A 24,594-nucleotide genomic window follows, 5' to 3' on the forward strand; every position below is an offset into this window, starting at 1 on the left:
TGAAGGATGAAATCAAATAGCTTTGAGATTATATTATAATGCCATTTAAGTTGTTGTTTAATTGATAAATCTGAAATAACTTATCCCGAAATAATAATTAATAGTGGGATAAATTATCCCTCTCGGGTGATATAGTAATCTAGGGATAACTAATCTCGAATAAAACAAGTAAATAACTATAATATCTCTTTAAAGTTTAAACCCTTTATATATCATTATTTACATTCATGAAAAATATTTTTATAAATAAAAATAAATTAATCTTTAAATTTATGCGATGCATATTATTTTAAATTTATCAAATCAAACACTTAAGAAAATAATCTCACAAGAACTTTTTCTATTATAAGCTATACATACAAATCTATTTACGGATCTATATGCTTTGATTGGAACTGGAAGTTCTAGAACAGGTGGCTGATATATCACAATAATCAAATTTTCTTTTCTTTTTTTTTTATTCGGATCGGATTTGTGTTGGCTTCGTTGGGAGGCTCGCGTAGTTTGTTATGTCAGCTCCAAAAGGATAAGTTGCATGGAATTGATAAAGTTCCGTGGAGTTCATAATTGCATAAAAGGAGCCAAAGTAGTGGCTGCGGCGCGTTGAGGCACTTCTTCGACGGTCCCGTACGCCTGTCCTGTCGGCCCGCTCTGAAGAATTCATGATTTATATATGTTTCAGGCCGGTGAGAGGAAGTGCGGAATAAGAATTGATTTCACTGTATCCATCGTAGTCCACCCCATCTACCTATTGTCGGAGGTCAATTATTGCTCCATCTCTCGAAATTACAATCTCTATCGAGTCGGAAAGGAATGAGTATAACTTTGAATTCTAGTTCCTTTTCTAGTAAGTATACAAAAATGAGTTATGACTTTTAGATTGCTTTGATATTAGCTTTTGGCATTTAAACGATGTATTAATCATCAAATAATGTGACGAGACACGTAAAATTCTTTCCCTCTTATTTAAAAATCTCTAATACAAATTTAAATATAAAAATATATAATGATTAAATAAACACTCGATCTAATAAATTCCACTTAACGTATATTTTATTTAACATAAGGCCCAAATAGCAAGTCACAATCGAGACAACATAAAGTTAGATATATTGGTTTGAACTCAATAATTTCAGTTAGAATGTTATGTGCATCTTAATAACTTCTTACGTAACAAAATATAAATAACTGATTTTAAACCACCAAATCAAATGAATTATAATAAAATTTCAATTTACATTTATAAAGTTCAAATTTTCTTATTCGATTACGATCCTTTTAAGGATGAAATCCACTGAGTTGTCTATCTTTTTCAATTGATAAGAAATTAAGTGGGCCAAACAAAAAGAGAAGAAACAAAAGTTGCAGCGTGAAGGACACTGGGCCTCATTTTATAAGTCATCAAAGGCTGCTTCTGCTAAACTTTGTCAACTCTCAAAACAAAAAATAATAATAATAAATAATCCAATCTTAGTATAATTTAATTTCGATTCATATTTTTACTTTTAAATATTAAATATGCACAAATAGATATTTAAATAGATACACATAACAAATCACACAATTTGCCATATATTAAAAAAATAATGAGATTATAATTAAAAAAATATTTAAATCTTAAAATCCGACTCGATAACGCACATAATATGCAAAATCTATTCTCAATTCTCGAAGGAGGGTCCATTAATCCCATGTTCTTATTTGGAAGATTTTATATTCCCTTAAGAAGACTTTATTCAACGACTTCACCACTGAACTATTAGTGGCTGTTAATATTCTCTTTTAAAAAAATAGATTGGAACTGTTAAATTAAAAATTCGAAAGAGGGCTAAGTTGAACTTATCCTTTTAACTTGATCATAATTGAGATTTATGCTCTTTAATTTTTGATGTGTATAAATAGATAATTAAATTTTTATCGAGTTGAACAAATAGATATATATATATATATACTACGTGACATAATACACGTAAAATGTCATGTAAGATCGTAAATTGCCACATAGGACGCGTGTGTTTACTGGTTTAATTATAGAGTTAAGTGACTACTACTTGTACATATACAAAATTAGAGGACATAGATATAAAATGAAACCAAAGTTAATGGACATTTTACTTATTTATGTGTTTTGATAATGTAGGTACTTATTTAAGTTTATCATCATTCATTTGTGGTGTCACCAGAAAAAACACTATGCCTTATAATGAAATAAAAGTATTAAACCTTGCCTTTTTGCTTATGAAAACACAACTACTATATCACTTCTTTTTGTTGATAATTTTGCCTTTAACATTACTTCATTATACTAATGTCAAATACAGTTTTGGTGATGGCTGACTCTAGAACAATATTTTTCAATGTTTGTTGACCACAAAGTTTGGTTAATTTACCTATAATTTTCAATTTTGTTGACCACAAAATTTGGCTAATTTTCCTTTAATTTCAATGTGTTTGACCACAAAGGTCGAATTCATTGAACTTTTTGTATGTTTACTTTTTTATATTTTGTTTCCCCCGATAAATGGCTTAGCTCTGCCACTACGGATACACACATAAAAATAGAACTTTGGAACAACCACATTTGCTCATAGTTACATCAATTTTTAATTTATCCATTGTTCAACTGAAGAGAACTTCACATTCACTATTAGAAACGTAGACTTTTTTCAGTCGCAAATCAATGAAAAATTTGTAGTATGATTCATGATTTTCCCACCAATTTCCCATCGAACCAACTCAATGGGAAAAGCATGGTTCCTAAGTTTTACGTGTGAAAGACTACTATTCAATCAAAATATCTGTAAAAATAGCTACTGAACATTTTATTTTGAAATATTTCAATGGAAAAACAGTGGTTTTTTAGTCGTGATTATGCAATCGGAGTCTTTATAGACTAGAACTGCTACAAAGAGGTAACACAAAGAAAACGAGAAAACAATGTACATTAGAGTTTGCAATGGTAGTTCAAATCAATATCTAGGTGCATTCACCACTATATAGAAGTGGAAATGGTGAAGTAGAAAAGGAAACATAATTAGTACTATTTTCATCTCCATTAGACAAACATGTAAATGAACTTGACTTGATCATAAAACTAGTCGATGCTAAAGAATTCCAACGTTCACTTTCAACGAATCCAAATCCTTCAAGATCATCAGAACCTTGTGTTGATGGAGCCTCAGGCATCCCGATTTCACCTTCCAAGTATCGTACAACTTGCCTAATGCTTGGTCGCGCCAATGGCTTGCTATTTGAGCACATTAGTCCCAATTTTAACACCATCAAAACTTCAATCTCATTGTATTCGCCTTTCAATCTTTAGTCCACAATGTCAAGTATGTTACCTTCTCTCCATTTATCCCACACCAAATCCACGAGTACAAACTCCTCGGGTCCTGCTTTGTGTTCAATTGGCCTACGTCCACAAACCACCTCGAGTAACAAAGCACCAAATGCAAACACATCAGTCTTTGTAGTGGCTCGTCCTGTTCTTGGTAATTCTGGTGCAAGGTACCCTAATGTACCTACAACTTTAGTCGTGGACGGATTAGAACCATGCTCATACAATCTAGCAAGTCCAAAATCCCCTAACTTACCATTTAATTCACCATCTAGTAACACATTACTAGCCTTAACATCTCGATGTACCACGACTTGTTCATAGCCTTCATGTAAGTAAAGTAAACCAGAAGCAACCCCTTTGATAATCTTGAACCTTTGTTCCCATTTCAACACCATTTTTGGCTCATCAAACAAGAAGTTATCCAAACTTCCATTAGGCATAAACTCATACACAAGCAACAAATCACCACGACGTCTACACCATCCTAACAATTGAACCAAATTCCTATGACGAAGTCTTCCAATGCTTGCAATCTCAGACACAAATTCCCTCAACCCTTGTTTAGATTCATGAGAAATCCGTTTCACAGCGATGTCTCCTTTTGAATTTCTCAAAACACCCTTGTAAACTTTCCCAAATCCACCTCGCCCGAGTAGTTCACTCTCCCTAAAACCTCTAGTACCTTTCTTGAGTTCACGATACGAATATCTATGAGGACCAATCTCAACCTCCCACGGCTCAATCACGTCAGCATTCTTGAATCTCTGGATTATATAAAAAGCAATCAAGATTGAACATAACGCGAACACAAACACAATAATCGAGATGATGGTAATTAGTCCTGTGTGGCTCTTCTTAGATCCAGGAAGTGATGGTAATGAATCCAAATCAAGTAACTTTGCTTCTCCATTTAACTTAAAACTCCAACCCAAAATGTAATGTGAACTAGCAAGCAAACCAGTAGAAGCAGAGAACCCAACATACATATTTTCTTCAAAAATTGAAGAGACATCAAATTTATAAGATAACAGAGGAATTTTTGGTTTCAAAGAATTAGGTGAAAGAGTTACATTAACTAACTTCGTAACAGAATCATATTCTACCCAAACAAGAATGACTTTCCCACTCTTAAGATTCAAATCTTGTTTCGAATTTTGATCGTTAATAAAATATCCAGCTGCAGCTGATTTATTTGACTCTAAGCTGTTAATATTAATACCAACATGGTTATCATCAATATCACCAAACTCAAAATCACGTACTGTGTCAAATTCAACAGCAAAAATATGGTTAGAGAAGTTACCAATATCACTAGCATTGAGCAGACCTAAGTACTGACTCGGAAGAGCGGTACTAAAGTCCTTTGATGGAGAAATTGTGAATGCTAGGCCATGGCCACCGAGTTTTGGATACTCGGGGACTATGGCCAACGCGAAACACGTTGAGAAAGAGAAGGTAGAGGCATTAGTAGTAGGCTTGAAGTGGAAAGGTGAAGAGTAAAAAGCATGTCCCATTAGTCTACTTGTGTCATTTGTTAATTGAATAAACCCATTTTGGCTTATTTTTGCTACTCCACTTAAGGTTATGTTCTGATTTGGTTGATTAAATTTTGTGAAAATGAATTCATCAAGTTGAGATGAAGCAAGATTTGATAAGGTTATGGTAAAGCAGAGTAATGTGAGAAAATTGAACATTTTAAAGTAAGATATATAGAAGCAGAAGTGATGTGAATTATTCAAAAATCGAAGTTGATAAAAAGATAATACACAATAAATTTTTTTTCAAGATTTGGTGATGGGTAGTGAGATTTTTTGAGCACACGGAGTTTGAGAGAAAAGTCAAGAGAAAAAAAGAAGATGACATTTGTTGTTACAGAAGCATTATGTTCTTTTTATTTATAGAAAGTAGTATATAGTATAGTAGTAGTTTGTTATGACATCTGATGCAATGATCCACTAGTTTCATTATCACTCTAGTTGACTAAAAGAGAAAGACATTTGTCCAGCATCGTTGATGGGGTAAGGAATAATAATTTCAAAATAAAATATGAATTGTTTATGAATAACAATTTCGAAGCTAAACACAAAATTTGTTTTATTTTGTATTTGGTTGGTAGGCAAAAATATGGGACACGTAAATTCTTGGATGACTTTGATGAAAAATCTATTTAGTAAATTAAACTCAATTCAAATTAAACTGTTGTATCCCCTTAGTGAATTAAGAAAAGGAAATTCTCTACAGACCAATAATTATCTGCCTCAAATGTTTACTATACTTAAAAGTGATTTAATCGAGTTAAGAAGGCATATAAACTAATCAATATACAATATACATGTTAAAATTAATTTATGCAAATAATATTATTTATGGACAAAATATACAATCGATAGAATATTCTGTTGTTTCCTTTTTTTCCTAATTTAAATCCTAACCAAATCAAACTACAAAACCAACTAAGAAGGGAAAGTAAACACTTCTTTTGAGTTATAAACTCAATATAAATTACACTAAGAACAAAATAGCCTCTATTAATATTTTGCTCCAAACACAATTATTAATTTCTTGATCAGAAAATTTCTTGCGAAAACAATGTGTGCTTATAGACAAACTCATCGTTCTAATCACACACGCATTCATTCTTCATTCAATTATCGCAATCATCAACAACAACAACGTTATAATCAGCGTAATCAACAAAGTCATCAACAACGAGGCTATAATCAGCATAATCAACAAATTCATCATCAACAGCAACGAGGCTATAATCCGCGCCCTGATAATCAGCCTTCTAGACGACATAATCACAATGATGATAATAATTCACACGAAAATCATCAGTCCTCTGCTGAACCTGAATACTCTCCAGGTATACCATCAATTAGTCCGTACTCACACATTGATGATGTATTTGAATCTGAATACTCTTCAGGTATACCATCAATTAGTCCGTACTCACAAATTGATGATGTATTTGGGACTCTACCAATTGAGTTCAATCGGATTAGTGGAGAATTGTTTCATGATGTCCACAACTTGTTTCATCGATTAAATAGTGAGTTTCTTGCTCTATATGATGATGATGATGATGTGTTGAAGCATTTGAAAACAAGAACTCATCATGTTGTTGCTAAAGATGAAATCGATACCGAACTAGCTGAGGTAGAATCAAATATTTGTTCTATATGCCTATCTGTATACGAAAACGAAGAGAATATTGGAGCGTTGCAATGTGGACACGAATATCATACAGATTGCATCAAACCATGGCTGTTAAAGAAGAATGATTGTCCGCTGTGTAGAGGTTCAGTTTTGTAAACATACATATTAAGACTCAAGTAGACGTAGTAAAGATATTTTCCCCTGTTATTTGGAAACATTGTATGATAAGCAACAAATTATTTACACAAATAAATATAGTTGAACTTTAGCTTATCCTGTTTCGTCATATTTTCTTTGATATAACTGTTTAGTAAATGATCATCTTTTTATTTCATTTAGGAAAAATGCACAAGTATCCCTAATTTATGATCGAAATTCTATAGACACATTTATACTATACTAAGGTTTTATTATCCTGAACTTATTTCATAAATAATTTTCTATCCTTTTCGGCTTACCTGACACTAACTTGAAAAAAAATTAATTAACGTTAGCCGAAAAGAAATAGAAAATTATTAATAAAATAAGTTCAGAAAATAATAAGACCTTAATATATGAACTTTAGAAGTCTATAGTCCCTTTTCTTGTTTGACATTGTGTCGGGAGGACAGTTGAAGTCTTAAAACGTTACTTTCTTTTGTTATATATATATATATATATCTCGTAAATTGTAATATATGAAATTTATTAGATCATGATATCATAAGCTCTTTTCAACAAATTGAATAAAAGATATTTGTAGAGATCTATGGAAAAATCAAGGATATATTAATAAAAAATAATGTTGAATTACAAACTCTTTATATAGAAAAAGATTTTTATTCTAATTATATTAAGAATCTTATTATAACACAATTATTTACGTAGTATTGTATTACAAATCAAATACATTATTCTAGTTGAGCTCCTGCTCTTCAAGCTTCTTTCAACAGCTCCTACTTCTTCAAGCTTCCTTCAACAATATTTTCTTAAGAAAAATTATAATTGTCATTAAAAATTATTTGAGCACCAAACTAAATCACACTAGGAATCGAACTAAAAATCTATTTAGTAAAACATATTAATGAAAATTAACATTTGTTTTGTGTTAAACTCAATCCACATTAAACTCTATCTCCTCAGTGAATTAGCAAATTCTCTATAGACCAATAATTATCTGCCTCGAATATTTACGTCAAATTATATAAATTTGACTATACTTAAAAAGTGATTTAGTTGAGTTAAGAAGGCATATAAACTAATCAATAAACCCCAAATTAATTTATGCAAATATATATCAAACATTATTTATGGGCTAAATATATAATCTATAGAATATTCTGTTATTTCCTTTTTCCTAATTTAAATCCTAACCAAATCAAACTACAAAACCAACTAAAAAGGGAAACTAAACGCCTCCTTTGAGTTAAAAACCCAATATAAATTACACTAAGAACAAAATAGCCTCTATAAATATTTTGCTCCAAACACAATTATTAATTTCTTGATCAAAAAATTTCTTGCGAAAACAATGTGTGCTTATAGACAAACTCATCGTTCTAATCACACACGTATTCATTCTTCATTCAATTATCGCAATCATCAACAACAACAACGTTATAATCAGCGTAATCAACAAATTCAACAACAACGAGGCTATAATCCGCGCCCTAATTATCAGCCTTCTAGACGACATAATCACAATTTTCATACTAATCCACGCGAAAATTATCAGTCCTCTGCTGGACCTGAATACTCTTCAGGTATACTATCAATTAGTCCGTACTCACACATTGCTAATGTATTTGGGACTCTACCAATTGTGTTCAATCGGATTAGTGGAGAAACGTTTCATTATCTCCACTGCTTGGCTCTTCGTTTGGCTCTTCGTTTTATTGATCACTTATTCATTGAGTTTCGTGCTCTGTATGATGATGATGATGATGATGGTGATGTGTTAAAGTATTTAAAAATAAGAACTCATCATATTGTTGCTAAAGATGAAGTCGATACCGAAGTAGCTGAGGTAGAATCAAATAGTTGTTCAATATGTCTATCTGTATACGAAAACGAAGAGAATATTGGAGCGTTGCAATGTGGACACGAGTATCATACAGACTGCATCAAACCATGGCTGTTGAAGAAGAATGGTTGTCCGCTGTGTAGAGCTTCAGTTTTGTAAACACACAAATTAAGACTCAAAGTAGTAAAGACATTTACACAAATAAATATGGTCGAAATTTAGCTTAATTGGGTTGTCCTGTTTCATCATATTGTCTTCGGAATAACGTTGGGTAAATGATCATCTTTTTATTTCGTTTATAATATGTAACTTTAGAAGTCTATAGTCCTTTTTTTTTTTTTTTTTTATGTAATTGCAAGTGTTAGGAAATCATCTAATGTTTTGTGTTAAGAGCTTGTTTGACATTGTGTCAAGAGGTCGATTAAGTGTTTGAATATATACATGTTCATCAATTATCACTATATCCCTTATTAATTAATTGACTTTATCTCATAAGTTTAATTAATTTTCATTAAAAAACATTATTTTTATTTTATATAATAATTTTATACTATTATTTATATTTTATTATGTAATTTGTAGATATATACATATATATGATATGCTGAATAATCTCAACGTTCCAATTGCTTTTTCAACTTTTTCAGGCTTTCCATTGGTTAGAACTATAAGGAAGAGAATGGATCATGTAATAGCTGTTACGATATTAAAATAAGTGTTTAACAAATATAACAAGTAATTTAAAATAAGTTAAGAAGTGTTTAGCAACTTAAAAAATAATTTAAGATAAATCAAAGCTAGATCTCTCCTTACTTTTTATTTTCTTGACTTAAAAGTTATTTTAATTTCACTTTTTATTTTTTTGATTTAAAAACTATTTTTGGGAATGTACTCGTTGAGGATCTAAACTTGTTCACATTACTTTCTTTTGTTATATCTGTTGAAATATATGAATTTTTTTAGATCATGATATCATAAGCTCTTTTTAACAAATTGTATTAAGTTTTAAATACAAAATCATAATTGTCATTAAATTTTTTTGACCCCAAATCGATTCAAAATAGGAATCCAACTAAAAACTCTTTTTAACAAATTAAATAAAGGATATTTTCTAAGCCCAAATCGATTCAAATTAGGAATCCAACTAAAATTAGTAAAATAATATTAAACTCATTCAAATTTAACTCTATTAATACTTTGCTCGAATCCAAACTATATTTGTATCCTTATTTTTTCTGCTCAAACTCAAAAAGAAGACATTATGAGTAATCATAGAGAAAATCGTTCTTCACGTAAACACACACCTATTATTTCTTCTCCCAATTATCGCAATCGTCAACAACAACGAAGCTATAATCCACGTACTTCACGGGGCCACAATCTTTGTAGTCCATATAATCATGAGGAGGTGAAAGAAGACTATCTGTTTAAGTATTTGAAAATAAGAACTTACTATACTGAAGATGAACTCGATTACGAAGTAGAATCAGAAATTTGTGTTATATGCCAATGTGAATTTGAAGACGAAGAGAGCATTGGAGAACTGCATTGCGGACACAAATATCATACAGATTGCATCAAACAATCGCTGCTGAACAGGAAAGTTTGCCCCATATGCAAAGCAAGAGCTTTGCGTTTTACAGATCGTTTGATGTGAAAGATAATTTTATTTTGATTTTAGTCAATTTTGAGAATTGTTTTTTTCTTCTTCTTATTTTGTATGAGAGACACAAGTTTTTAGTATAAAACATTTAACTTGTGTTAGACGTCCAATTTAGACTTTTAAAAGTTAAAAGGTAATTTTAAGATTCTTTTACTAAATTTGCATAGTTACTTACACTCTTAGATTGTGACTCAAACAAGTTGACTCATCTAGACTTCTCCGGCAATCAGCCAGACTTTTCTGATGACTCCAAAATCCAACCAATACGTATTTCTTTTCCTTTCTTGTTCTTCAAACTTTAGTGCTCCTTGTACCTCTATTTTTATTTTTCAGTGTTTTGACTTTTCCTCTATTATGCTTTATATTATGGGCAACTTTCACATATAGCAAACAAAAAATTCATATTTGTATGCTATAGCAAACTTTGCATAATTGCGCTCCATAGCAAACATAAAACTGTATAATTCGCTGGCCTATTTCGCTGCAATTGTATAATTTGTTTTGCATACAGTTGAATCTAATTAAAATGTATGTATATTGTATAATTATAAGTGTATAGCAAGAAGATATATGTTTTTCTCGCTTTATACAAAACAGAAACACAATATATACACTTCTGTTGTATAAAGCTAGAGAAAATTATATTTCACTGCAATCGTATAATTCTCAATTGTATAATTCGTTGGTCTTTTTCTCTGCAATATTTGAAGTAAAATGTTTGTAAATTGTATAATTAAGTGTATAACATGAAGATATACATTTTTCCATGTGTATATACAATTTTCTCTCGCTTTATACAAAACAGAAACAGAATTATACACTTCTGTGTATAAAGCGAGAGAGGCGAGCGAGAATGGAGAGTGGCGAGCGAGATTTTTGGGAGAGAAATGCTGGCAAATTTTAGCTAATGTTTGCTAGGGAGCACAATTAAATCAAACCCTAGCTATTCCATTTAATTTAGGTTATTAGTTTGCTATTATATATAATTTTTCCAAAATATTTTCCTTACGATTGGGCTTATAAGTGGACTCTGAACAAGTTCTCAACATTGGACATTTTGTGGAATGGGCTTAAATTATCTGACCAAGAAGGCTTAGAATGGACCTCTAGTTTTAATAGGATTTCTAACATATTTTTCTACTCCGTCAAAAATTATATTCGCTAGCTAAATATATTCTTTTTTGTGTATAAAATTATGGAAATATATTATTTATTATAAGAAAAATATACTTTATTTAACGTTGATTTAGTGGACGGCTATACAGTATAAAAATATTGTTTTAATATGCTCTATTGACCTCCGGTCATTATGGAAAAATTTACAATTGCAAAACATAATATATTTAAATGTAATTTCTGACAATCAGTAGTTGGCAAAAAAACATGAAGAAAAAACAAATAACAAAAAATTGTAGAACTTAATTGAATGCCACATGTTTCATTCTCGATTTTCAATGCTTAAAAATTTTAAATTAATTTTATTTTCATAAATTTCATAATGTAAAACTAGGTGCATAAAGTCAAATGATTAGGTGGATATCTAAATTTGAAGATGATCTTGAGAGTTTTAGGAAGAAGAAAAAAAGTCTCATTTAACATTAACTATTCACCTTATTATTTACTTTTATTTTCACACAATGAAATCATAAATAGAAGAAATATAATTTTTAAATAATTATTTATAAAAAAATAAATAATTAATAAGTGATGGCGAAACTCTCTCACGTTATAAGTGTATGATCAAATTGTAATAATTACTCTCCGAGCCCAAATGTGGAAGCTAAAAATGACGGTAGATCTAAATCTGCACCATGTGATGCTTCATAGACTAGGTTTTAGCTAATTAATTAGATAATTAGAATTATGATTAGGAGGGGATAAAAAAAGATAAGAACATGACTAACCAAATCATTTGGATTCGATTATTTTTAATCAAAATGATAATTACTTAATTGTTAGAGTCAAAGATGCATCACTAAACAATGCAAGAGTAATTAAGGTATACAAAATAAACAAAACATTCAAATTTAGCCTCAACTCCAACATAATAACATTGACATTTAAAGTTTATATTTACACACTTCAACTCGTTTAAAATAATTATCTAGATTATAGACACCTATAAAATTTATATGTCACGTCAATGTTGGGTGTCCACGAGAGGACGAGTTGGAGTGTCTCTTTGATAGTTAACACCAGTTTGAGGTGTACTCTAGACGTGCACTCTCAAAGTTGGACGGCTTAATATATTTGGCTGGCAAAGATGATTAGTTGCGTCAATTTTAAGCACCTTTTAGTTTTATACTGAAATTAGGTCCTTTTAAAAGTAGTGTTATTTTGCATCAAAACTCATATTCTTGAAAAAACATGGAAAGTGAAAAGTGTCAATGTTCAAAATATCAAAAATTTATGTATAATGAGAAAAGTCCCAAAACCTGGCCTGAATTGGTTGGGGTTTTAGGTGATGAAGCTGCAAAGGTGATTCAAGCTGAGATTCCAAATTTACAAATCATCCAAATCATTCATCCGCCATGGGCGTTGACTCAGGATTTATGTGACTCAAGAGTTCGAATTCTTGTTGATCGTTTCAACAGAGTCAGTATGCCTCCAAGCATCGGTTGATCATCTACGATTTGATCTCCTTTTAGTGCAAACCAATGCGCGTTGTTATAATTGTGGATTGTGATGAGATAGTTTACTTGTTTTCTCTCGAGTCCTTTGTTTTGATTTTACCTAAAAAGTTTGGTTGTATGTAGTGTGTCAATTTGTGTTTGTAACTTGTAAGGATTGTGTTTCTATGTATTGGAAATGAAGTTATGTTTGATAAACATTTGATCCTAACAACTAGTACTCCTGGCTCGGTTTTTATTCTATCATTTACCCTTTTGCAATAACTATGCAACATAACATAGAATTATTGGTATCTTTTATTCATATTTACACAAGAAAAAAGAATTAGGAGAACTGGAAAAAAGCAAATCAATAAACAGTATTTGTATAAAAAAAAATGATTTCTTATTCACAATCCAATGAATCCTATCTAATATGTGACATGTTCTAACTATAATAAATTTTCCAAAGTTTTCAAGAACAACAAATCACGATTCGCTCCATTGTCGATTCTCACACTTGCAAATGCAACTCAATCCGACTAAAATATCAGCAATGGCAGCTTCCGTCTTCTCTTTATCCGAAAAATGCAATGTTTGCAGCAACAACACAGAAGGTTTGATATCGAACTTTGTCTTCTCTAAGTTTCTTTCAAGCTGCCAATTGATAGTGTTATGAGCCATTGGCGCTAACCATTCCATAATTTGCTTCAATGCATCCCTCCACCCCTCAGCTAACGACTCGTCCTCATCCATACACTTCAAATTCTTGCTCAATTTCGATCTCACTGTTTTCTTCAGATTCACTGGCAACATTTGATACAAATTTTCTCGTGAACTTAGGTCTACGGATTCAGATGGATTCGAATACTTCTCTACCAATGTGATCACATTTGCATAACGCAACGCTAGCCCTGCACCTCCTACAGTTAATGGCCCTGCTGCGTGAAACACCCTGTTGTTTTTCGCCAATTTGTCTACCCCAAAACCTTCGTCTTCACATAAGAAAAATATGGATTTTCTGCTGTAAAATCGAACCAGAGTTGGCTTAGACGTCGTGGGGATTGGTCCAGACCGCGAAATGATCTGTTCCCTAATAGGCTCAATCAAACAATTCTCAGGCTGAACTTTGAGAATCTCTTTCTGCTGCGATGAACGCATGTTACGCAACGATAGTGAAGGAAGAATCGGTATGTAAGGTCCAAACACAATGCAAATACGAGCATATATTATACAGACGATTCGCGCCATGTGACCAACGCTTTTATCAAATGTTTGATTCCATAATGAGTTTTCCCTAAATTGACGAACTTGTTTCCTCTGTTGTTCAAGTTTCTGATGAAACACATCCAAATTCACCTTCTGCAACCGCCCTGAACCTTTTCGTTCCGTCCATTGTTTCATTTTCCGTTCGGATACCTCCAATTCCGCTAAACTCTCCAATGCTGCGTACAATCCAGACGTAGCGTTAATCAATTTCTCCATTTTGAAAACACGTTTCTCAATATCTTTGGATCCGTATTCCAATTTACCAAAATCAATAATCCCTAATTTCAAATCGGTATACACAAGATCAAATCGATTCAGGCCAAAATCAGTGCATTTATGGCCTAATCTAGATACAGCTGCAGCGGCTTTATCAAGATCTTCAAGCCTCTCAGCACACGCCAGGCTTAAAAGAAATCCTTCGTCTTTCGAATTCAAGTACGATACCCCACGTGAGTTCATCTCTGTTTTGAGATTTGAAATCTCAGACTCAGATAGAGATTTGTACAAACAGAGCAATCTTGACATGATTTTCGCCGTCTCAAATGATAAAATCCCCATTTTGTTCATATCATCCCCTGTTTTTGAGCTGTCTGAACTACGCCAACCCATTTTCGCAAAACCAACCATTGATAGAAATAGATAGATAAAGGGTATGTTAATATGTTTTTGTGTTTTTTTTCGAGTTCTTTGATAAATAAAAATGGTGGAAGCTGCAAGAATGTTGAGTATGGAAATGGAGGATATATATATTGAGGAGGATGAAGAGAAGCAACTTCGAATGATCTTCATGGGTTGGGTATTGGATTATGTTGACGCGGTTAGACGATTTGGACATCTATATTTTTTAAATATTTTCTTTTTATCCATGGCAGAGTTAAAAATTTTAATTGGAATTAAAAAAATCGAGTTGGATATTTGATTTTGGAATTGAAAAATAAATTAGTTTGGATATTCCAAGTGAGATTTGGATTAATAGGATTTTCGGTTATGAGTTTTTTTTTAATAAAAGTAAAATGATTAAAAATCTCAATCACGTGCATTGTGTTAACGTGTTAAAATAATTTAAGTGTCTATTTGCGCACATATAAAATCGTAAGATATATATATGACAATATTTATGAATTATGACAATGTATAATAAGGATTGAGCCTCATCTATCACCTATGCCGTATAATTTGATATTAAACTTAATACAATAGGGGCAACCTACAAAAAATCACTAGTTTAGAAGTTGAATTATTTATATATAGGCTAATTTATAATAGAAAAAATTACATAAATTAATACAATTTAAAAATAATTACTGATTTTAATGATATTTTTTGTTAATTATCATTTATAGTAATACAGTGATAAATCTGTAATATGTATTATGAGTGAATTATGTATCCAATATATTTGAATTATTATTGTTTTTGAAATATCTTACGTTTGTTTGGTAAAATATTGTCACATTGTATTATAAGTGTATTAAAACGTGTGATAAATACATTATCCATCATTAAAACTTGTATTATATGTGGAAATAAATTGTTCTTTGTAATATAAATGAATTAAAAGTGATCAAGTGGAAAAAAAATGTGATTTTGCTATAAATGGTAGATATTTTTTTATTATAGTATATTTATGTAAGTTTACCTTTATGAGATTACGAATCTTATTAAGATTTTTTATACACCTATACTCCATTCACCGCCTCCTTTGCGTATATAAAATCTCATAAATCATATACATGCGAATTATATCAGATAATAATTCGTGTATAGCTAAAATATCTAAAACAAAATCTTGCTCCTCTAGTATATACAATAATTTTTTAAAATCTTATTTTACCTAGTATAATTTTCAAGAAGAAGGGTTCAATAATTGAAGAGGGAAGATATTTGGATTGACCTTTTTTAATTATACTTTTTTTTTCTGCATGTGTTAATGGATGGATGCCACGTATAAGGAATCTGGTTTTATCAGTTAAGAAGCAGTTGGATTTGGTGAATTTTTTTTTACTTGGTCTTAAATTTGGTGCAATATTATACACTTTATAGGCTCATTCCAACTTGGTAGATATAGTTTAGTTTAACTTAGAATTGGCTATACAATTATTTATATTATATTCATTTTTTTTAATTTGAAACATTATTACAACTAAATTACTTTTACTAAGTTGTTTAGGACAGAGTCAGGGTCAGAAGAAATTAATATATAAAATTATTATTTACTTTTTTATATATATTATAAATACTAAATTCAAGTTATTTTAATATAGTTTAGTGTAATACTCGAGTGTTTAATATACACGCATTTTTGACAATAATCATAGTTAATTAATTAATGTATTCGCTTTATTAAATCATTGAATCATATGTGAACTTAAATTTATTCCATAAATTAACTATACACACATGATATATCTATCATTTTCAATTTATATATTGCATGGTTTGATTGTGCTTATTGTATTATGATTGACCGGTAAGATAAGGTTTAAATTCCGTTGTTTATATTTATACCTAGTGAGATTTATTATTTCGAATAAAAAACCGCTATACATTTTATCTACTAATAAGTTTGTCAGAAAAAAAGGAAAATGCTTAAATGTCATTGAACTTTCAGAAAAAGTTCATTTATGTCATCCGTTAAAAAATTTGGCTCATTTATGTCATTATCGTGAAAGAAAAGATTCATTCATGTCATTTATTTTTTAACAATGGTTTTACAAAACCATTTTTAACACGTGACTAATTATAATTCGATCACATCATCATTTTTTTTAATAAAAATAATTAAATTAATTATTTTTTTGATTTTTTTTATTAAATGACAGGATGAGGTGGTTAAGAGGGTGAGGTGGTCTAAACTGACCAGACCAAACCAGCTTGAATTAATTGAATTAATCAAATATACATACAATTAATTAAGTAATATGAATGGTTCTCTGTTACATTATCCAATTTAATGTCTGCTTACATTTTAGTTAATTTTCTCTTTTATGTATCTTGTAAAGTTTAGATATACATTCCATCGTTTTCGTTAAGTGGCCTTATTTTAGTTTTATTTCTTTTTTAAATTAAAAATAACTTAACTTAAACATCTTATTTCATCATTATCGACACAAGCCTTTAATTATGATTAGGCACACAAATGTTACAAAAATCAAAAGCTTCTAAAGTCTTATAGCTATAGGATATAGCTATATTAAAAGCAGTGGCATACGCAGGATAACTAAACTAAATGACACATTTATGAATTATGTTAATGTACGTAATAAGGACTGAGCTCCATCTGTCATCTATGCTGTGTAATTTAATATTAAACTTAACATTACAGGTGCAATATATAAAAATTTAACTAGTTAGAAGCTAATTACTATATATATATAGTTTACAATATTACGAATTTTTATGAATCTAGATACTTCTAGATGCATATATCTCGAGATACATGAGGTAAATCAGCTAAAATTTATTCTAAATACTTTGAATATTTTTAATCCTCATGTATATTTTTATCAGTCTATAATCACACATATATACGGACCAAACCGAAGTTAGAATATCAATTACGAATTTAATTAAAAATAATAATTTTAACTAAAATTGTATAATTTATATTTTTTAGGATTCAAAATTTATAACTCAAAATTTCGAAAGAGAAAAACTTAAAACGGATGACTCAATGTGAAAACTTAAAACATACAGATAGACAAATTAAATTGAATAATCAGTGTGAACGTAAGTCCATGTTTTATTATTGAGTAGACATTTTACAATCTTCTTACTAATTAATTATTGTCTAATAAAATAATTACCGACATGCATGTCAACCATAAAACTAATTGAATTAATTATTACATTAGTTATACTAACGATCTATACCAATGCTATCGTGTTTTACCATGACATTAATCACCAATTATTATTTCTACGTATTTTATGTTGATCACATAATTAAGTCACTAATTAATTTAGAAAAAAGTAGTCATTAAATTATGTCAATATGTATCATAGAAAGTTATGAAACTATTTGAGTGACTTTTGGTTACGAGTCCTTTTTTTTTCCCTCAAAGTTTACCTATATATGGCCTTAAATTATAATAAGATAAAATTGATTGACTTTTTTTACTATTAAGTAATAGTTTAGGTGACGTTTGCGTTTGGTTATACTTAGGTAAAGTTGAATAATTTTTTTAGTGTAACAAATAATTGAATGATTGTGGTGCAATAAAGTAAAATCAAATGACTATATGTGAAATTAATCTCGAATTGCAACAGTTTACTAATTAATTCTAAGATAAATTGATTTTTTTTTTTAATTTTTGACGATAATTTATTTTTCTATTATCACACATTATTTTTAAATGTATTATGGGGCAGGTGACATTAATTGATGTTATGTACTGGTCCAATAATTGAACTATACCGACCTGAACAGAGAAATTTCATATATTTCAATTCCTCTAGAATTATTGTTGATACCTTACAAGAATTTTCCAAGAAAAAAATTCTTGACATATATTATATATGTTGACTAATTTGAAAAATGGAATTTAGTATTGTAGGTCCGTTAAGATAATATACATTTTTTTTGGGTGTCATTTCAAATCGTGTGGAGTCAATTAATAAAATAACTTTAAATTACGAAAAAAATGTGATAAATAAATATTCGCTCAAAAATAGGTTGAAACGTGAATTCTTATTGTTAATAAGTGTTTGTCATTTTTAGCAAAATATTTAACGAAAGTTATTTTCTTGGTTTTGGTTATACAAAATGTTTTCACCATCCAAAAGGAAAAAAATGAGTTCAATTATTTATGATAGAAGAGTAATAATTTTTTCTAAAACAAAGCTTAGCTTTTAATTTCATATTAAAAGTTCTTAGACATTAATGGTAATCTATAATACTAAATAATTTCATCAAAACACTCTCCAATTTACTAATGTTTGTCATTAACTTTTAACTATACTTTTTTCAAAAAATATCTTCCATTTACCAATGTCCAAATGATGGTAAATATCGTAGTTAAAAAAAAATTTCACCTCCAAAATTGTGAAAAGTATAATATATATCAACATAAGTTATTTTGTCATAAAGAAGAGGAAATTGGCATTGTGATTTCAAGTTGGTTTTACACCAAAAAAAAAAAAAGGTACCCATACCCAGTATTTACACAAGCATAAAATATTTTATTACTATTTTGACCAAAAAAATAATAAATTATTATTATATGACGGATAAATTTATGTTTGAAATCAAATACTATGTTATTGTATTACAAATTTTTATAATAATATTTTGTTGTAACAAAATAATATTGTTATAAAAAGATTTGATCATAATTTTATTACTGGATATATTTATTTATTTTAAATAAAAATGGGGATCGGGAAAGGGGAAATAGGGGAATGAATTACAAAATGAGTAGTCAAATTTTCTCTGTTCCACCAACTAATTAAATAAAAATTCAGATAACCAACTAACTGAGCCAATATTTTTCGTACTGGTCCTATAGTTTTACCAACTAGAAATGTCTTTATTGAAAGAGAAAGCAATAGAATATTGAATGAGTCAGTGGAAAAAATAGATACATATTCGATATGGACTATATAGTGAAATAGGAAATCATAGACACGTAAACAACACTATATTTCACACTTGTTTTGGCTTAAAAAAATATGATGGATTTCATTAAGAAGCGTAATTAGGAAACGTTGTTGGTTCCTTTGGATACTGGGACAAGTATATCGGAAATTTCGTTAAAAATATTTAAATATATTTTTTGAACAAGAAGTAAATTTCTTTATGTGTATAATATATATATAATTTTTCAATAAAATATATTTAACTTATCAACCATCGAAACTCATAGCATGTTCATCCTCGGGTAACTCAAGCATATAGCAAAATCAAACGAGATCTTAAACTTAAATTGCTAATAATTTTTATATAATTAATTTTTTCTAGTTTTCTAATTAATAATATGATCATTTTTATTTTAAATTATTTTTCATGAGATATAGTACTCTAAATATGTCAAATATCTTTCAATAATTTCTTCATTTTCATGAAAACTCTACTTTTTATACTATACGTCTATACCGTTAGTATTATTTTTATTTTTCTTTGCTGGTTTTACTTTCACATACTCATTGATTGCTTTCTTTCACAGTCAATAAGTATATTGAATTTATAGTCATTTTCACACCAAAGTAATATTCCATTTTTATTAATCAGTTGTTACGTCTACGACCAAAAGCTACACGTTATCCTTATATCAATTTGTACTCCCTTCTCATCAACTTAGTCTACTATGAAAAATAAATTGATATCAATAGCGACGGAATCAAAATTTTGATTACAAATTAAAAACAGAAAAAAGAGTAAAGAGGCGAAGAAGTGAATGAAGAGGAGATTCAATTAGTTGTGACTATATAAAATTATCAAATGACCATGTTATTTTTGTTCATTACTATACTATATAATCTACCATTAATTTTGATATTTTTTTGTCTACGTGAATTGTTTTACAAGAGTCATAAGTTTGACCGGAATTTATGCACAAAAATTTACCTTGTTGCGTTAAGATTAATTTTCCTCATCAACTTAATTACGATTAATTAGAACAAAATTTTAAACAAATATTCTTTGATCCTCATAACTTCTTTTGCATGGCGTATTATCATTATCATTATTTATTTATTTTGGGTAGAAGCATGGAGTATTATTTAATCATAACCAATGAATAATAATATGGTGCAAACAAAAAAATCAACTCATTTTTTGAAATAGAATCTATTGAATTATGTCGGTCAGAAATAAAATAGTAGTAGGATTATTATTCTCTGATTAATTATCAAATTTCACAACTCATTAACGTACATGTTTGCATTTGTGAATAACAATCTGATTTTTGACTTAGTCTTTTAGTTGAATTCCCATCAATTCATGAGTATTTTGTCATCTCATTCCACTACATACGTTTATGATCATAATTATTTTGAAAATGACAAGAGAAGTTTCATCTTAACTTGTCAATAATAATCATTAATGACTTCTTAGTGTTTCCATTGCTTATTCAATTTTGTTCTATTGTCGATATAAATTTAAGTTGTGCATATGTGTCAGTGATTAGAGGCCTTTCTTTTAAAGCTATCTAAACGATTGGGTAACTGTCATAAGGCTTAGAAATTTTCGATCTTATGATACATTTGATGCATAACTTCTTGAAGGATTTTCTATACAATCGACTCTTTGTCTCAAATTTACTCCATCATAGAGAGATCAACGTGTAAACTTGAAGGGCTAGGGAACTCTTTTAGCTCAATAATAAAAATTAGGGTGAATCGAAGGAGGTGGATTCATAGTTTTAATCATGAATTCAATTGGTACTATAAAAAACACGTCATAAATTAGTGGTTAATATTTGACCAATTAGAAAGATCTTTGAAATAACTTAATTTGTAACTGCTCGATCAAGTAAAGAAAACTAAATGAAATTTAAAATTGTCTCAATCTTATTTTTTATGTTTTCTTTTTATTTTCTAAATATCCGGGAGCTAAGATTATTCCAATGCCCCTTTATCCATGCGTATTGAATCTAATGGTTCATATATACTATTTATTGCAATTTAAGTTATATATAGATTTATATTCCGCGTTAAAATTACTGAATTAAATTCTATTAACTACAATTACCCAAAATTGTTTTTATGTAAATAACTTTTACACGTACGTGCATAAATTTAGTGATGAACCCGTTGTGATATATAACATCACTTTTTGCTTAAACTTATAAGTTTGTATTAAATGATTTATAAAATATGTAAAAATAATCTATTTAAAACCCTAAACAATTAGATTTTTGAAAATTCTAACTCTACCTCTAAACGATAAAACTTAAACTCTTAAATATCATGCAAAAAGATTACCAAAGCTCTTATTAGAGTAGTTGACTAACATTTCTTTTAGTAAATAGGATCATGCTCAATATTCATAGGTGAATAATTTCACCAATGGGTGACAATTTGTACGGGTTACACTCTAAAGGTAGGGTTAGTTATCACAATTGTGACATTATGCTATTTAAAATAACACACTTCTATTGTGTATTTTGCCTCGAATGAATGGGAAAGACGTGGGCATAGAAATTTAATAAGCGAAAGTAATTAAGAAAATAGTATCCCTAATATGCACACACTGATACACATAATATGTGTAAGATACATCTAATGTGTCAAAAAAATGAGTAAATCTCCACTTATTGAAATTTTCTAATTACGTTCATGGATGACTTTTGATTTGTCGATGTTTCTTATTACTCGCTGCCCTTTCAACGCCGATTAGTAACAATTTGAAAACGAAACGATATAGGTTAATATATCATATGAATATGCATTGATACGTTTAATTTAAGGAAGGTAAGAAGCAATTAAAAACAATTTATCATAAATGTAGTAAAAGGAAACAATATGTCAAAGTTTCCAAACTTATTAAACCAAAATCAACAAACTAAGATGAGAAACTAGCATAGGCCCAATGGCATTGACATAGCCACCAAGATATTAGGAAAAGTTTATTCTTCCTTTTGTGATTAGAGAACTTGTTGTCTTGCCAAGCTAGCAGGCAACAAATATATGTAATTGTTCTTAACTTCAGGACCCTACAACAACAGGCGTTGGCGGAGGGAGTCGTGATGGCAAGGCAGAAATGAAGTCTACTAAATCTTTGAGATTCTTATGTGAAGTACCATCAATCTCCATAGCAGCAACAATGTTTTGTTTCATGTCTACTACTCTTTTCTTCACATTTTCCCCTTCTTCACTTAACATGAGTTTTCTTATTGTTTTCTCTATGACCGTTCTCTCGATTACCTCTATTTCAAATCCAACCTTATATATTTGGCTCAGATATCTCGCGTTCACCAGTTGGTCTGCTATAAATGGCCTGCATATCATAGGGACTTGTTCACAAATACTTTCAACCGTAGAATTCCAACCACAATGTGTGTAAAACCCTCCTACCGCGGGATGTGCAAGCACCTGTTTTTGTGGCGCCCATTTCACTATCCGTCCTCTTTCTCCTACCATTTCTTCATAACCATCAGGAAGTGCCTCAGCATATTGAAATCCAGATATAGATCCAGGTCGAATAACCCACAAGAACGGTTGTTCACTATTAGCTAATCCCCAAGCAGTCTCGATTAGCTCTTTGTCATTAATCATCGCCAGGCTACCCAAGCTTACATAGAGAACAGAGTTAGGGGCTTGTTTATCGAGCCACTCGAGGCAGCTGTTGTCTTCTTCAAATATGCTACTCAATGAGTCCAAAGGCCCCATTTTGTGAAAAGGTCCTATTGGAAAAAAGGGCATCTTGTAATGTTCTTGAAGGCGTAACAATGTTGAATCCTCCAAGTCTTGCATCGTGTTCCAAATAGCCGCGACAGATGATCCTATATCACACGTTGCTCTATGAAACTCTAGATCCCATTCTGGAATTTTATTATTGACGACATAAAATGGTAAATCCTTATATCTGAGGGGATGAAGCTCTGGTAACGGATCCATCAACTGAGAATCTGGAATTCTAGTGAGTAATCAATACATACTTAACTAAAAACAGAACGGAATGAAAGAAAAACATATATTTTTTTTTAAATTTAAACTTTGAAACAGAGGATGTGTAAATTGTAACTGTTCGCGTACCTTCAAAAGGAAAATATTTTTCTGGTTGCTGTAAAATCATGATTATAGAGTGCAAAAATGCAGCACTGAAAGTGTACAAGACAACGGTAGGAACCCTTAGCTGAGTAGCTACATCATCGACGAAGAACATGACACTGTCATAAATGATACAAGCGAGCTCATTACCTTCCTCTTCCATCATCGCAGCGAGGTAATTTCTCAAGTGTACCTTGCAGTTTTCGTTCATACTATATAAAGTTTCCACACTAGGGAATGACATGTCGATTCTCTGTAATCCGTCATCCATAGAATGGAAGACGAATTGAGGATGATTGGTATAATTAGGAGCATTGTGTCGAGTATGTGCAACTATAACAGAAAAGCCTTGTGAATGAAGGATATTACCAAGCTGTAGCATTGGTGTTAAATGCCCTTGGTATGGGCATGGCACCAGTATTACACTTTGTTTTCTTTCTACTTCCATCTTTACTATCTTGGAATTTCTCTTCTACTCAAGAGGTTATTTGTAGTAGTAGTAGTTTTGTTTGAAGGAAGTTTATTTATAACTCCGGAGGCGGATCTAGTAGTTTTTGCTCAAATTTTGTAGTATGTACCAAAATATTTATTAACTTGGTCTCAGTTCACATTTATGTCGTCCAACTTTTCTTTTGAACAAGTAAATACTTAAAACTCGAATAAATAGACAAATACTTTCTATATGTCATTTGTGTTTGTATAAAGTGAGAGAGAGATTGATATAAGAGAATTGAGAGAGAGACTGGGCAGAGAGATAAAAGAGGCGTGGGAGAGATGACTGATGAAAAAGAGGAGAGTGGCGAGAGAGTGAGAGGGGAGAGAGGCAAGAGAGACTGTA

At 30.2% G+C, this 24,594-nt stretch overlaps 5 protein-coding genes across 5 annotated transcripts; 2 read left to right on the top strand and 3 right to left on the bottom strand.

Moving 5' to 3' along the window:
- Positions 1-2,797: 2,797 nt before the first annotated feature.
- On the bottom strand, positions 2,798-6,009 carry LOC101255749 (L-type lectin-domain containing receptor kinase S.4-like). Its single transcript, XM_010313990.4, has one exon. It carries the CDS (start codon positions 5,035-5,037, stop codon positions 3,319-3,321), a length of 1,719 nt encoding a protein of 572 aa, XP_010312292.2. The 5' UTR covers positions 5,038-6,009; the 3' UTR covers positions 2,798-3,318.
- Positions 5,933-6,658, top strand: LOC101256050 (probable E3 ubiquitin-protein ligase ZFP1). The gene has a single exon (XM_004249769.1). The coding sequence runs from the start codon at positions 5,933-5,935 to the stop codon at positions 6,656-6,658; it is 726 nt and encodes a 241-aa protein (XP_004249817.1).
- A 1,354-nt stretch (positions 6,659-8,012) lies between these two features.
- Positions 8,013-8,663, top strand: LOC104644438 (uncharacterized). The gene has a single exon (XM_026027861.2). It carries the CDS (start codon positions 8,013-8,015, stop codon positions 8,661-8,663), a length of 651 nt encoding a protein of 216 aa, XP_025883646.1.
- Positions 8,664-13,165: 4,502 nt separating this feature from the next.
- LOC100134881 (uncharacterized) lies at positions 13,166-14,757 on the bottom strand. The gene has a single exon (NM_001247777.2). It carries the CDS (start codon positions 14,670-14,672, stop codon positions 13,266-13,268), a length of 1,407 nt encoding a protein of 468 aa, NP_001234706.2. The 5' UTR covers positions 14,673-14,757; the 3' UTR covers positions 13,166-13,265.
- Positions 14,758-22,462: 7,705 nt separating this feature from the next.
- Positions 22,463-24,311, bottom strand: LOC101264272 (UDP-glycosyltransferase 76E1-like). Its single transcript, XM_004249494.5, has 2 exons — positions 23,742-24,311; positions 22,463-23,614 (listed from the first exon to the last, which is right to left on the bottom strand). The coding sequence occupies exons 1-2, from the start codon at positions 24,202-24,204 to the stop codon at positions 22,692-22,694; spliced, it is 1,386 nt and encodes a 461-aa protein (XP_004249542.1). The 5' UTR covers positions 24,205-24,311; the 3' UTR covers positions 22,463-22,691.
- Between the last annotated feature and the right edge of the window lie 283 nt (positions 24,312-24,594).

The sequence above is a fragment of the Solanum lycopersicum genome, chromosome 10, assembly GCF_036512215.1.
Source record: "Solanum lycopersicum chromosome 10, SLM_r2.1".
Lineage (NCBI taxonomy): Eukaryota > Viridiplantae > Streptophyta > Magnoliopsida > Solanales > Solanaceae > Solanum > Solanum lycopersicum.